This window comes from Aotus nancymaae, unplaced genomic scaffold (assembly GCF_030222135.1).
Source record: "Aotus nancymaae isolate 86718 unplaced genomic scaffold, 86718_ANA_hifiasm-v0.15.2.pri h1tg000009l, whole genome shotgun sequence".
Classification (NCBI taxonomy): Eukaryota; Metazoa; Chordata; class Mammalia; order Primates; family Aotidae; genus Aotus; species Aotus nancymaae.
The window spans coordinates 14025804-14039962 of record NW_026988420.1 but is presented as its reverse complement, the minus strand read 5'-3'; the positions used below and the strand labels follow the sequence as shown (position 1 = coordinate 14039962).

The window sequence follows — 14159 nt, the reverse complement described above, 5'->3', positions numbered from 1 at the left end:
CCTCAGAAATAACACCACACATCTACAAACATCTGATCTTTGACAAACCTGACAAAAACAAGCAATGGGGAAAGGATTCCCTATTTAATAAATGGTGTTGGCAAAACTGTCTAGCCATATGCAGAAAACCCCTTCCTTACACCTTACAAAAATTAACTCAAGATAGATTAAAGACTTAAATGTAAGAACTAAAACCATAAACACCCTAGAAGAAAACCCAAGCAATATTATTCAGGACTTGGCATGGGCAAAGACTTAATGACCAAAAGCAATGGCAACAAAAGCCAAAATTGACAAATGGGATCTAATTAAACTAAAGAGCTTCTGCACAGCAAAAGAAACTATCATCAGAGTGAACAGGCAACCTACAGAATGGGAGAATATTTTTGTAATCTATCCATCTGATGAAAGGCTAATATCCAGAATCTACAAAGAACTTAAATTTACAAGAAAAAAACAACCCCATCAAAAAGTAGGCAAAGGATATGAACAGACTCTTCTCAAAAGAAGACATTTATGCAGCCAACAAACATATGAAAAAATGCTCATCATCACTGGTCATTAGAGAAATGCAAATCAAAACCACAATGAGATACCACCTCACGCCAGTTAGAATGGTGATCATTAAAAAGTCAGGAAACAACAGATGCTGGAGAGGATGTGGAAAAATAGGAATGCTTTTACATTGTTGGTGGGAGTGTAAATTAGGTCAACCATTGTGGAAGACAGTGTGGCAATTCCTCAAGGATCTAGAACCAGAAACACCATTTGACCCAGCAGTCCCATTACTGGGTATATACTCAAAGGAGTATAAATCATTCTACTATAAAGACACACATACATGTATATTTATTGTGGCACTATTCACAATAGCAAAGACTCTGGAACCAACCCAAATGTCCATCAAGGATAGACTGGATAAAGAAAATGTGGTACATATACACCATGAAATACTATACAGACATAAAAAAGGATAAATTCATGTCCTTTGCAGGGACATGGATGAAGCTGGAAACCATCATACTCAGCAAACTAACATAAGAACAGAAAACCAAAAACTTCATGTTCTCTCTCATAAGTGGGAGTTGAACAATAAGAACACATGGACACAGGGAGGGGAACATCACACACTGGGGCCTGCTGGGGGTGGGGGCTAGGAGAGATAGCATTAGGAGAAATACATAATGTAGATGACAGGTTGATGGGTGCAGTGAACCACCATGGCACATGTATACCTAGGTAACAAACCTGCACATTCTGCACGTGTATCCCAGAACTTAAAGTATAATAATTAAACAAAAGGCTTGTATCAAGAATTTAGAAAACACAACTCAATAAGACAATTCAATTTAAAGTGGGCAAAAAATTTGAACAGACACTTAATGAAAGAAGGTTTATGAATGGCAAATAAGCACATGAGAAGATGTTTAATATCATTAACTGTCAGGCATATTAAAGCCATAGAGAGATGGATATATATCTACTAGACTGGCTAAAGTAACAATACTGAAAATACCCAGTGTTGATGAGGATGAGGAGCAAATGAAACTCTTACATACCACTAGTAGAAATGTAAAATAATGCAATTACTTTTAAAGTTAAACATACACTCACTTTATGACTCAGTAATTCTACTTCCAGCTATTTATCTAAGAGAAACACAATCAAACAAGAAAAAGAGATTGAGTCCCTCATATTAAAGGTAAAGAAATAAAATTGTCTTTATTTAAAGATGAGGATTGTTTGCATACAATATATCCAGGTAAATCAGGTAAATTAGACTTTTTAGAACTAATAAGAATTTGGTAAGGTTGCTGGATTAGATCAATAAATAAAAAATCAATAGTGTTCATATATACTGATAATAGCTCATTTAAAAAGGTTTTAGAAAAAAGTAACAAAAGAAAACAAAAAACAAGCCCAGGAATATATCTAACCCCAAGTTCTATTCCGCTATAGATAAAAGTTATTGAATAATTTTGAAATTTATAAAAGACCTAAATAAAGATAGAAAAACTCATATACAGATGCTCATAGCTGATTTTTATCATAAGAGTTCCAAACTGGAAATAACACGACTATCAACAAATGAATGAATAAAAAAATTGTGATAATGCATAATGCATACCAATTAAGTACTATGAAGAATGAAAAAGGAACAAGATACACATACATGCAACATGGATGAATCTAAACAGTATACTGAGCAAAGGAAGTGACACAAAAGAGGACAATTACAGGATTCCTTTAATATGAAATCTGAGAAAAGATAAGACAAATTTATAGGGACTTGCAGTAGGAAGGAATTGATTGCACAGAGCATTGGGGAAACCCTTTGTGGTAATGGAAATGTTTATATCTTGATTGTTGTAGTGGTTACATGGGTCTCATATGGTTACATGTTTCAAAACTTTCTGAATTGGACACAAAATGGGTACATTTGGTTTTATGTAAATTATGCCAATAAAGTTAACTAAAAAATAGTAGCAAATCAATATCAACTGTATATTAGAATAAAAACATCATGATGGGGCTGGGAGCAGTGGCTCATGCCTGTAATCCCAACACTTTGGGAGGCTGAGACAGGAGAATCACTTGAGGTCAGGAGTTCGAAGTGAGCCTGGGCAACATAGCTGGACCCCATCTCTACAAAAAAATTAAAAATTAGCTGGGTATGGTGTATGTGCCTGTAGTCCTAGCTACTTAGGAAGCTGAGGTAGGAGGATTGCTTAAGCCCAGGAGTTCATGGCTGCCATGAACTTTGATTATGCCACTGCACTCCAGTCTGGGGAGACCTTGCCTCAAATAGATAATAAAAATAAAACATCAACATTAAACCATGTTAATATAAGAATGGCTTCAGAGCAGAAAAAATACATAAGTACAACACACATTATTAACCAAATAAAGTGAAAAAACTTAAGACATGTGAAAACAAAAGGCAACTCATGAGCTAAAATCTTTTGTTATAAAAAATGCTGGCCGGGGCGGTGGCTCACGCCTATAATCCCAGCACTTTGGGAGGCTGCGGCAGGTGGATCACGAGGTCAAGAGATCGAGACCATCCTGGTCAACATGGTGAAACCCCGTCTCTACTAAAAATACAAAAATTAGCTGGGCATGGTGGTGCATGCCTGTAGTCCCAGCTGCTCAGGAGGCTAAGGCAGGAGAATTGCTTGAACCCAGGAGGTGGAGGTTGCGGTGAGCCGAGATCGTGCCATTGCACTCCAGCCTGGGTAACAAGAGTGAAATTCCGTCTCAAAAAAAGAAAAAAAAAATGTTATTAGGCCAGGTGTGGTGGCTCACGCCTGTAATCCCAGCATTTTGGAGGGCTGAGGTGGGAGGATTGCTTAAGCCCAAAAGTTGGATACCAATCTGAGCAACATGGCAAAACCCCATCTCTACAGAAAGTACAAAAAATTAGCTGGGTGCAGTGGCACATGCCTGTACTCCCAGCTACTCTGGAGGCTGAGGTGGGAGAATCACTTGAGCCAGGAGGTCAAGACTGCAGTCAGGCATGATGATGCCACTGCACTCCAGACCTGGGCAAGAGTGAGACCCCATCTCAAAAAAACAAAAACACACAAACACATACACACACACACACACACACGATATTAGTACAACAGGTGAATTTGAGGAATACATGGTAGCAGTATAACAAAATTTCTTGATTTTGATGTTTATATTGTTATAGTGTGAGAGAATGTCCTTGTGTATTAGTCAGTTCTCATGCTGCTAATAAGTTAGGTGTATTAAATGGTACAATCCCTTTGAAGAACAATTTGGCAAATTTAGCTAAGTACGAAACACCCCATCCCTGTGCCTCACAATTCTGCTCTTAGCTATATGCCTAGACTAGGGAAATTCTCACATGAAAAGGAAACCTAGACAAGAACATTCATGACAACGTTAGTCATAGAAAACAATACTGGAAAAACTAAATGCCCATTAACAGAACAGTTAATGGTGACAGAGTCATGAAATGGAACATTATATTTAAAATGAAAGACTTAGAGCTATGTTTACCAACATGGATAAATCTCAGAAATCTATAGACTTTGATAGAAATTATATCTGGGTAGAAGGTCTATCAGAGTTGTTATGTTCTTAGCATTTCATTAAAATATCTATAAAGTGTAATCCCAGTACTTTGGGAGGCCGAGGTGGGTGGATCACGAGGTCAAGAGATCGAGACCATCCTGGTCAACACGGTGAAACCCCGTCTCTACTGAAAATACAAAAAAAATTAGCTGGGCATGGTGGTGCGTGCCTGTAATCCCAGCTACTCAGGAGGCTGAGGCAGGAGAATTGCCTGAACCCAGGAGGTGGAGGTTGCGGTGAGCCGATATTGCGCCATTGCACTCCAGCCTGGGTAACAAGAGCGAAACTCTGTCTCAGGGGAAAAAAAAAAGATCTATAAAGAAGTTTCTTCACCACAATTCTTTCTCTTTGTGCATTTAACCCCTTGTAAGTAAAACTAACAGTAATCATAGATGATAAGTTGTGAAAAAGTTCAAAATCAGAAAAATATGCTCCCCAATCTTCACCTTTAAAAACCCAAACCATGGCCAACTTGTTATTCTTTGTATCCAAAATGTCATTTATGTATTCTTGTGTGTCCTACTCTAAAAGTACTCATATACTTTGAAGTATGTTTTCAAATAACTTACCAAACAATTTTCATGGGCAGCTATATTCTCTGATTGTGCAAAGTACAGGATATTATACTCGACATCTTTGGGGCAGAGTGCACATGTCCTTTTTTCCATCTTTTCTGCAACCTGAAAGACACCTATAAGTAACATCCCTGGTGAGAAGTAGAAAAGTGGAATTTCTTGGTCTCACTAACTCCTCTTCCAGTCTTAAAGTAGAAGGCAGGGCACTTGTTTTTATGAGAGATTCTTAATTCCCAGAGAGACAAAAAATTGGGGACCCAAGTGGAAAAGCAACTTTTAAAAAATGTTTTAATATGCTAAGAAAATAATGAGCTTATTTCTAAATGTCTAATAATGAGGACTTCTTTTTCTTCTTTTTTTTTTTTTTTCTAAAACATCCTGTTATAGCAGACTTCTTTTTTAAATTTAGAGACAAGAGGCTTGTTCTGTTGCCCAGGCTGGAGAGCAGTGGCTGACTGGAGCCTTGAACTCCTGAGCTCAACTGATCCTCTCAAGTAGCTGGGACTATAGGTGCATGCCACCACAGCCAGCTTTTTTTTTTTTTTTTTTTTTTTTTTTTTTTCAGAGACCAGGGTCTTGTTATGTTGCCAGGGCTGTTCTCAAGCACCTGGCCTCAAGCGATCCTTCTGTCTTGGCATCTCCAAAGTGCTGGGATTACAGGCATAAGCTACTATGTCCAGCCAAAATGAGGAAGACCTTTATTCAAGAAACACAACTAGGAATTTAAGTATCGGTAAAGCTCTCAAAACACTGCCTTGCCCATAGCAAGTTCTCAATAATAATCATAATCATTGTCATTACAAACAAAGAAGAAAACAATGGCATATGCAAGAAATAGTTCCCTGGTTAATTATCTGTTTAAAAAAGTTAGAATCCTAATGCCATACTGTATTAAAAAATAAATTCTAAATTCTGTAAGAATTAAAGACATAAATGAGCAATGTATTTTAAGTGTGCTTTAATTCAATATTAGGATTAGTTAGGAAGGAAAGATATATGAAGGTAGGAAGTAGATTTTTTTTTAAGGCAAGGACTGGAAGAAAGGAAAGAAATATAAAGAAGAGGTAGAAAGAAGAGAAGAGACAGAGAGAGAGAGAAGAATTTGGTTTTGGTATAGCTAGAATTCATTACTAGGAACAGGATGCATCACTGGGAACATCTTTAGAATTTATAAATAGGAATAAGGATGTGTGTGTTATGGAGGAAGAACCATGGGCACCCAAAGTGTAGGATGTTCAATGTACTCCTTTAGGGTACCTGCTCAGCTCACAATGATGTATACACAATGACCCCCAGCAGGCATGTTTGTACTTCAATCCTCTAGACACAGCTGATAGTCCCAGAGGACCTACCTGCCCATCTCTCAGATATATAGAATTCAGAATAGAAGATTTCAGTTCAGATTGGGCTGGTTTCTTAAAGAAGAAGTAAAAACTGAGAGGCTGCGAGGGCAGCCATCTTCTATATTATTACCAGGAAAACTGGATCAGAGAAATACAGAGAAAAACAAAGCAGATACACTGAGAAATGCAGAAATGAGAGACAAAAGAGAGTGTTGTCAAAGTTTATAACGACTTCTCAGGTCCTAGTCTTTAGCCCTTTCTGTAAGATGCTAAAGCATCCATACAGTAGGGAGTCTGTGAGTCTGGTCTTCCTGCTTACTACTACTGAGCATCCCTTATGCTTAAATTACATTAAGTTGTTTTTGTAGTACTTGCAGCCAGTAAGTACTTATTAACACTGGAATGACCATGACCTGATCTGTGTGCACACTCACATGTGTATATGTGTTTGTGTGCACATGTGTGTTTAAGAGAAAGACAGTGCTGGCAGCGATGTGGAAGGATGATCTATCTGAAATGTACTACGTTACTATCAGAATGATCCACCTGAAAAGTACTACATTATCGTCAGAATGTTCTACAGGAAATGTACTATGTTAATGTCAGAATGATCTATAGGAAATGTACTATGTTAATGTCAGAATAACCAAGCTGAAACATACTACATTACCGTCAGAATAATTTACCTGAAATGTACTATGTTACTGTCAGAATAATCTACCTGAAATGCGCTGTTACTGTCAGAATGATCTACCTGAAATGTACATCTGCCCACAATTCCCTATCACCTACAGAAGTCAAGCTCCGTAGTGTTATATACAAGCACATTCATTCCTTCAACAATATTTCCTGAGGACCTACTATTATTTAATATTTAATGAGTACCTGCTATGTCCTACTACTACAACTAGGCCAACTATTTTAGGCACTAGGGATAGAAGAGAATAAGATGAATTTACATTCCGGTGGTCAGTGATAGAGACAGGCATTTAAAAAGTTTGTTTTGTTTTCCAGGTAGTGATAAGTGCTATACAGAAAAATAGAGCAGAATAAGGTAGAGAGTGACAGGAGCAGGGGCAAGGGGTGCTCTTTTAGACAGGATGGGCAGGCAAGGTTGAGGGAAGATGTACATGAGCAGACACCTGAATGTAATGGGGAACTGAAAACAGGATGGAGTCTTCCTTGAAGAGAATAGCAAATAGAAAGATCCTGAGGCAGGGACAGCTTTGGTGGCTTAGAGGACCTACAAGGTAGCAAGGTAGCACAATCATTAAGATGGGCAGGAGTCAAATCACATAAGGACATGGGGTTAACTGGAGGCCAGGCTCACAGATTGTTCTGAGAGTCATGGGAGACTACTGGTGAGTTTTGAGTAGGAGAATCACATTTGCTTTTTGTTTTTCAAAAAGCATTTTGGCTGCTAGGCAGGCCTGCCTGTATGAAAGACTAGAATAGAAGCCAGGAAAGCAATAGTCCAGGCAGAAGATCATGATGGCCTAGGCTTGGGTGGCAGTCATGGAAGTGGTGAGAAGCAGGCTCAAGATACAGCCAGGCTAAAGACAGAACTGGCTGGCCTGACTGATGCATTAGAAAAAGTGTAGAGTAAAGAGAGGCCCTGAGGATGCCACTAAGGTCTTTGGAAGGAGCAACTGGGTGAATGGAATGGGCTGGTTGTTGAGCAGGTTTGGAGTACCTGAGTACAGTGGGGGAAACAAGAATTCTCTTTAGGACATACTCAGTTTGAGATCATTTCAGACATGGAAGAAGCTGGTCATACCAGTCTGGAGTTTGGGCAAAAGGTCTGGATGGAACCGCAACCCTCCTGACTCATCTTACAGCCCATATATACACTAGCAAATGAAATATCCATCTGATTGGCTTGTGGTTGCCATGTATGATGTTTTGGGGTTTAATGCCTTTATTTGTGTCATCCTCTCTGCTGGGAACACCCCTTCAACTTTTCCACCTTTGGCTGAATCTAGCCCTTTAAAAGTAAGCCCAGGCATCCTCTCCTCAAAAAGCTTTCCCTAAACACTGGGAGTCAGGAGCCTCTCATCAGTATCTCTGTGGTTCTGACTTCCTTATATTAAAGTTGCCTAGTAGAGTCTCTAGCGCAGGGCCTGCCTAACTCATCTTTTTATGCTCAGGACCTTACCCTGAGCCTGGCACACCGTTAGGAGCTGTACACATACTCAAGGGCAGGAACCCATCAGAAGCCCCACCCACTCAAGTAGAGGAACGGGGAGGACTGGAACGACTGGAGAGGAGGAGACGGGTTCCAGTTATGTCCTCCGTGAACGTGAGACTCAGCTCTTTCCCCAGGGACGCCCCTACCTCCCCGCAGCAAGGCGCCCCTCCCACTGTTCTGGTTTACCTGTGGGTGGAGGGGCGCTAGGAGGGTTGACATCGGTGGTGCGGGAAGCACTGGGCTATCACCAGGAGAGGTAAACCGAAGCATGCCCGCCTCTCAAGAGAAACCATGGGCAGTCAGAGCCACCTGCGGAACTGTCCCAGGCCACGCCCCATCCTCTGGGCGCCACCGGTACGTGAGTTCTAAGCCAAGTTAGTCCAGTGTTGCTCTGGCGTTTGGGGCCCGGGCCTGGAGTAGTAGCAGGTCGGGGCCCTCAAGCGGCCACGACCGAAAGGCAGGCCCCTCTACCGGGTCCGTTGCTACCCAGCCCTGCCCGCCCGCACCCGCGATACTCACCGGTGGGGAGGAGGAGCGCCTCTTTCTCCGGCTGGGCCTCTGGGCTGCCAGTGCTGTGCATTGACTCGAGCAGAGGTGGCGACGCCTGAGCCATGGCTGTGCTGCAGCTGCTGGTGGCGGCCGGATCACGAGATCCCGGAAGTGCCCTGATGCACCAGGTTTCGTTTTCTTGAATCTGGGCCGTCCCTTCCAGTCACTAGCCGGCCCGGGGAAAGTTGTGTGTGCAGATAGGGGTTCTCACGCACTCATTCAGATCTACATCTTAATTTGAATAGCTTAAAAAACCCAAACACCTGGCTTCCCTACACCACCCCCACGGCTCAGCGGGAGAAACAATCACTTTCCTGAGGGTTTCTCCTAAAAATTTTCTCATACTGAGTTTGGTCTAAATAACCATATCTTAAAATGACACAGAATTAACTGATCCTAAATCCAGTTGCCAGTAGCAAGCCTTTATTTAGCACCCATAGGGTACAGAGCACCATAGAAGTCGAGGTTTTTAGTGCATCTAACAAATATACAGGTAGAGAACATAAATGCATATAATCATAGTTACAAAATAAGTTGTTCTGGAAAAAAGACATAATAGTTGGTGGTTTGCCGAGGAATTAATCAAAAGAAAACTGGAGATCTTCCACTTTCAGCAGGTTGTAAAGAGGAAGACTGCAAACTGGGACAGCAGAAGACAGAAATATTAAAAAGGACAATTTGTTTAGTCTTGACAACTATGAAATTAATTGCAGAAGCAAGAGTGTGGGGTCTGCAAAACAGGGAAGTGAGCAGACCTAGCAGCCAATTTTTTTTTGCCCTCCATGCAGGAGGATGGAAGAGTATTTCTTGCCAGGCCAAAATGAAAGGCCCTAAAGAGACTGACATTAGGGTGTTCCTCAGCAAAGTAGCTCAGGTAGGTCATAGTAAAACAAAGAGCCCTTTACCACACTCTCAGCTTACAATAAGCTTTTTGGTGTTCCACACTTAAATAGGAGTAGACTACCAAGACCATTAACTGAGGAAAGCCTATAATGTGGAAGATCAAGACCAAAACAAACATACAGGGGAAACAAAGAAACAAACTCTGGAAGACAGAGATTATGCAGAAAGAATATAGAGCATGCATGTGTGTGTATACACATACACACAAATATCTTCAAAGATAAAATACTGCAAACATGAGTAAAATAGGATGCTATTTAAAAAAAGAATATTCAGAGATGGGGAGCTTTTAGAAATATGAGACTAGAAAAATAAAATGCAACAGATGAACTGGAAGATTAAATTGACACATGGTCCTAGGTAAAGGTCCCAGCAAGAAGAACAACTGTAAGTTAAGAGAAAATATAGGAAAATTAGAGATCAATTCTGGGGGTCTAACATCTGGAAAACAGGAATTCCAGAAAGAGAGAACAGATGGAAAATCATTAGTTTCAGACTGAATGATCCCACCAGGCACCCAGTACAAAGGATGAAAATGGACTCTTAACAGGGGCAGAACATTGAGACAAAGATAAACCTATAAGCTTCAAGAGAGATACAAATGGATTACATACGCAAAAGAGAAGGAACAGAATGGCATTCCACTTCCAGTAGTCACCCTGGAAGCCAGAAGACAGTACATTTTCAGACTCCACAGCAGTAACACTGAAAGCTAGCAGATGCCTTCAAAACTGGGCATGGAGACCACTCAATAATTCTATACCTCGCCAACCAAAACAGCAATCAAGTGTAAGGGTAAAATAAAGACATTTTCAAACACACAGAGATTCAAAACATTTACTTCTCACTTTTCCTTTTCAAAAGCTATCAGAAGAGCTTTACCAATATGTGGAAGAGTAAAGCAAGGAAAAGGAAAATAATGGGATCTAACTGGAAATGGGTCCAACGTAAGAGACAAAGGGAACCTCTGGGTTATGGATGAAAGATGATAGCTGTGAACCAGTCCAGATTAAAGCAAATCAACATTTCAGGAGAAATTTCTCCAAGAGGATAAAACTGACAGAATACCTCATATTTCTAAAGGTCAAATGGACTCCACAGGCAGAGCTCAAAGGAATACTGTCTGATCCACAATATTTCCTTTTGCACAAAAATATTTCCCATATGGATTCGTGTTTTTTTCCACTTCATTTTAGTACACCGCCTGAAACTCCTGCATCTCTACAGTGAATAAATGGATTTCTCAACTTTCCTCATCAGCAGCTTGCTAGGCTGTTTTGCTACTTTTCCTAGCTGTCTGGTTTCCCAGTCTGCTTGGGCTTCCCAGTCCCCCTTTCCACTAGATAGATGATCAGGGCCAAGTAACCTATGGTAAAGTGCTTACTCTTTTGCTTTTCTCTAAAAAAACAATTTGCAAATCATGCTTAGGAGATACTAAGGGACTTTCAGATTTCACAGTTCAGAATTGCTTGCTTTTCTCGTGTGTGTGCGTTTTTTGTTTGAGACAGGGTCTTGCTCTATTGCCCAGGCTGTTAGTGCTGTGGTGAAATCATGTCTCATTGCAGCCTTGACCTCCCGACCTCAAATGATCTTCCTACCTCACTCCTGAGTAGCTGGGACTACAGGCACATGCCATCAAGCCTGGCTAATTTTTCTATTTTTTGTAGAGTCAGGGTTTTGTCATGTTGCCCAAGCTGGTCTCGAACTCCTAGGCTCAAGTAATCCACCTGCCTCCGCCTGTCAAAGTGTTGGGATTACAGGTGAGAGCCACCATGCCTGGCCTTCTTGTGTTTAAGTGAAATTCTTGCCCACCTCAATTCCTTCTGGCCTAAATAAGCCAAGTTTGACTACTTTCTAGGTTTCCTTTTCAATAACTATATCTCTAAGTCTATCTAGAACAAAAATATTCAAGTTCTTCCAGGTTTCTATTCCCTCTTTTCCTATGTTTGTATTGAAAGAGTAGAGAATATCCATGGAAAAGAAGATTCATCTCAAAGAGTTTGCCAGAATCTGACAGAAGAGCTTCTCCCTTTCCCCACTCAAATGGGTGACGGGACAGTGTTTTATGGATCCAAGTATCGCTCCTCCAACAAGTGTTAAAATACTTGGGAGTAATATGCATAAAATGAGTTCCTCAGGCACTGTTGTCCACCTTGTAGCTCATAATGGTAAATGATTTTCCAGGAATTAAAAATCAATTTCGAAGGTAAAATTGTGAAATTTAGCTCTTTGGGGCATGAACTAAAAGGTAACAGTCACAAAAGCAATTAGAAACAGTTGAGTTTTGTTATGACATTTGTTTCTCTTAATATATAATTTCTAAATAAATTATAAGTTGGACAGTGGTATTTCATATAAAATATACGCTTCCATCCTACTCATGTAAAGCTGCACAGCAGTGAACGAGATACCCTATGTGTATGAAAATGTCCTAATTGTGTTCCTGGAATTTCTAAGTCACACAAATAAAATCTGAAATAAAATATGAACCCAATGACAAAGGAAACGAAGGGGAATTATCTCGATGGACCTATACCTTCTTTTGCATGGCTTTAATTTCAGCCTGATAAGCTAATTTGACAAACAGGCATTAGCTACATATTTATAATATTTTTTTTCTACATTTATTAACCCCACATTGGCAGAAGATTTCCTTTTCAGGCACAGTCCCAGCTTCATAACCATAATCCCATGTTAGCTCTGTCCTTGCTTTCACATACCTAGAAAGTAGAAATTTAAAAAGAATCATAAAATACCCTAAAGAACTACCAATCAACCAAACTTAATTATATCCATTTTCAAAGTAACATTAACCATCCTCAAAAATATGATCTATTCTCTTACCTGGCACCCACCAATTAGGAATGACCTTTTATTAAGAATAACTATTTGAGTTCTATTTCTAATCTACTAAAATGTTAATCAAGAAGGAACCCCAATCAATATGAGGAAGGAAGTGTATTTTGCCAAGAGTGGGACCAAGTGATATGTTGAGGCCTGCAGCGTAAAAGTAGCTGGGGAATAGCTCTGAATTAAAGATTACGTAGCACTCTTCATCATTTATCCCGAGTGGAACTGGGTGATACCTGATATCCTCCGCCTTTTCAGGCATTTATTCTAAGTGGGAATAAGAATTGAAATTTCAGGTGTTCAAAATCTTACTGACTAGGAAAAGTTTAGGATACTTGAATATTCTACAGTACAAGATATTTGGGGCTATAGTATATATCATCTTTTTATATTTTTCTATTGTTATCATTTTTTGAGACAGGATGCAAACTCCACCTCTTGGGCTCAAGTGATCCTCCCACCCCAGCTTCCTGAGTAACTGGCCACCACACCTGATGAACTTTTTGTATTTTTTTTTTAGTAGAGACAGGGTTTCGCCATGTTGCCCCAGGCTGGTCTCCTACTCCTGAGCTCAAGCGATCTGCCCACTTTGACTTCTCAAAGTGCTGGGATTACAGGTATGAGCCACCATGCCTGGTCCTCTATTGTTACTTTTAAAGTCACGATTTCAGAATTAAGTAAGCAAAATCAATTTCAAACCTGTTGGTGAAGAATGCCACCAATGGAAAATTCCTGTCGTGTGTTTCTACAAAAACATTCTGTACCAAGAGATTTGGGCAACAACTATGCTGTTAAATAAAAAAATAAATACCAAGATTAGAAACAGCGTAAAGTCTGATAACTTGTGCTTTAGCATTAGAATACCACTTTGTTTTTAATCCATCACGCTGATTTTGTTCTTTTTTTTGCTAATGTATAAAATATCATAGCTTCTGTTAATAGTGAGAACCCATTCAGAAAAGCCCTGTTCTGACACTCTTATTATGTTGCTGGTAGAAATGCAAAAATGGGACAAATCCCTATAAAATCTGTCAATATTTGTCATTATTATAAATGCATTTGTGTTTTGATTCTGTAATCTCATATCTAGAAATGTAGTCTACAGATTCATCTGCATATGTGTCTATGTGTAAAATTATTCATTGAACAGTGTTTTTAACGCTGAAGGTGTGGAAATAACTCAAAATATCTGCCTAAAGGGGATTGGTTAAATAAACTTTGGTACACAACAGAATTCTATGCGTCTATAAACAAAAGCATACAAAAAAGAATGAGAAGCTCTGTGTATTAATATGGAAATTATTCCACAACATGTGTGTAGCAATATGGAAAATACTGTCACAATACACTTTTTTTTTTGAGACGGAGTCTCACTTTGTCGCCCAGGCTGTAGTGCAGTGGCATGATCTTGGCTCACTGCAACCCCTGCCTCCCAGGTTCAAGTGATTCTTGTGCCTCAGCCTGCCAAGTAGCTGGGATTACAGGCATGAGCCACCATGCCTGGCTAATTTTTTTTGTTTTTGTATTTTTAGTAGTGATGGGGTTTTGTCATGTTGGACAGGCTGGTGTCAAACTCCTGACCTCAAGTGATCCTCCCGCCTCAGCTTCCCAAAGTGCTGGGATTACAGGCGTGAGCCACCACGCCCG

At 40.0% G+C, this 14159-nt stretch overlaps 2 protein-coding genes across 9 annotated transcripts in view; both read right to left on the bottom strand.

Annotated features, from left to right (window-relative positions):
- The window catches only part of PHF11 (PHD finger protein 11), a 32134-nt gene extending 23055 nt beyond the window's left edge, over positions 1-9079 (bottom strand). For 2 of the 3 annotated variants that reach the window (XM_064373587.1, XM_064373589.1), the window contains exons 1-2: positions 8730-9079; positions 4674-4795 (exon numbers count right to left, since the gene is read on the bottom strand). In XM_064373587.1, the coding sequence (XP_064229657.1) occupies positions 4674-4795; positions 8730-8823 (216 nt within the window). In that variant the 5' untranslated portion in view covers positions 8824-9079. The remainder of the gene's footprint in view (positions 1-4673; positions 4796-8729) is intronic. The other variant, XM_064373590.1, reaches the window with a different exon arrangement.
- Positions 9080-9160: 81 nt separating this feature from the next.
- SETDB2 (SET domain bifurcated histone lysine methyltransferase 2) overlaps positions 9161-14159 on the bottom strand; it is a 63646-nt gene continuing 58647 nt past the window's right edge. For 5 of the 6 annotated variants that reach the window (XM_064373573.1, XM_064373574.1, XM_064373572.1 and 2 more), the window contains 2 exons: positions 13212-13300; positions 9161-12382 (listed from right to left, as the gene is read on the bottom strand). In XM_064373573.1, coding sequence (XP_064229643.1) covers positions 12265-12382; positions 13212-13300 — 207 coding nt within the window. In that variant the 3' untranslated portion in view covers positions 9161-12264. The remainder of the gene's footprint in view (positions 12383-13211; positions 13301-14159) is intronic. The other variant, XM_064373577.1, reaches the window with a different exon arrangement.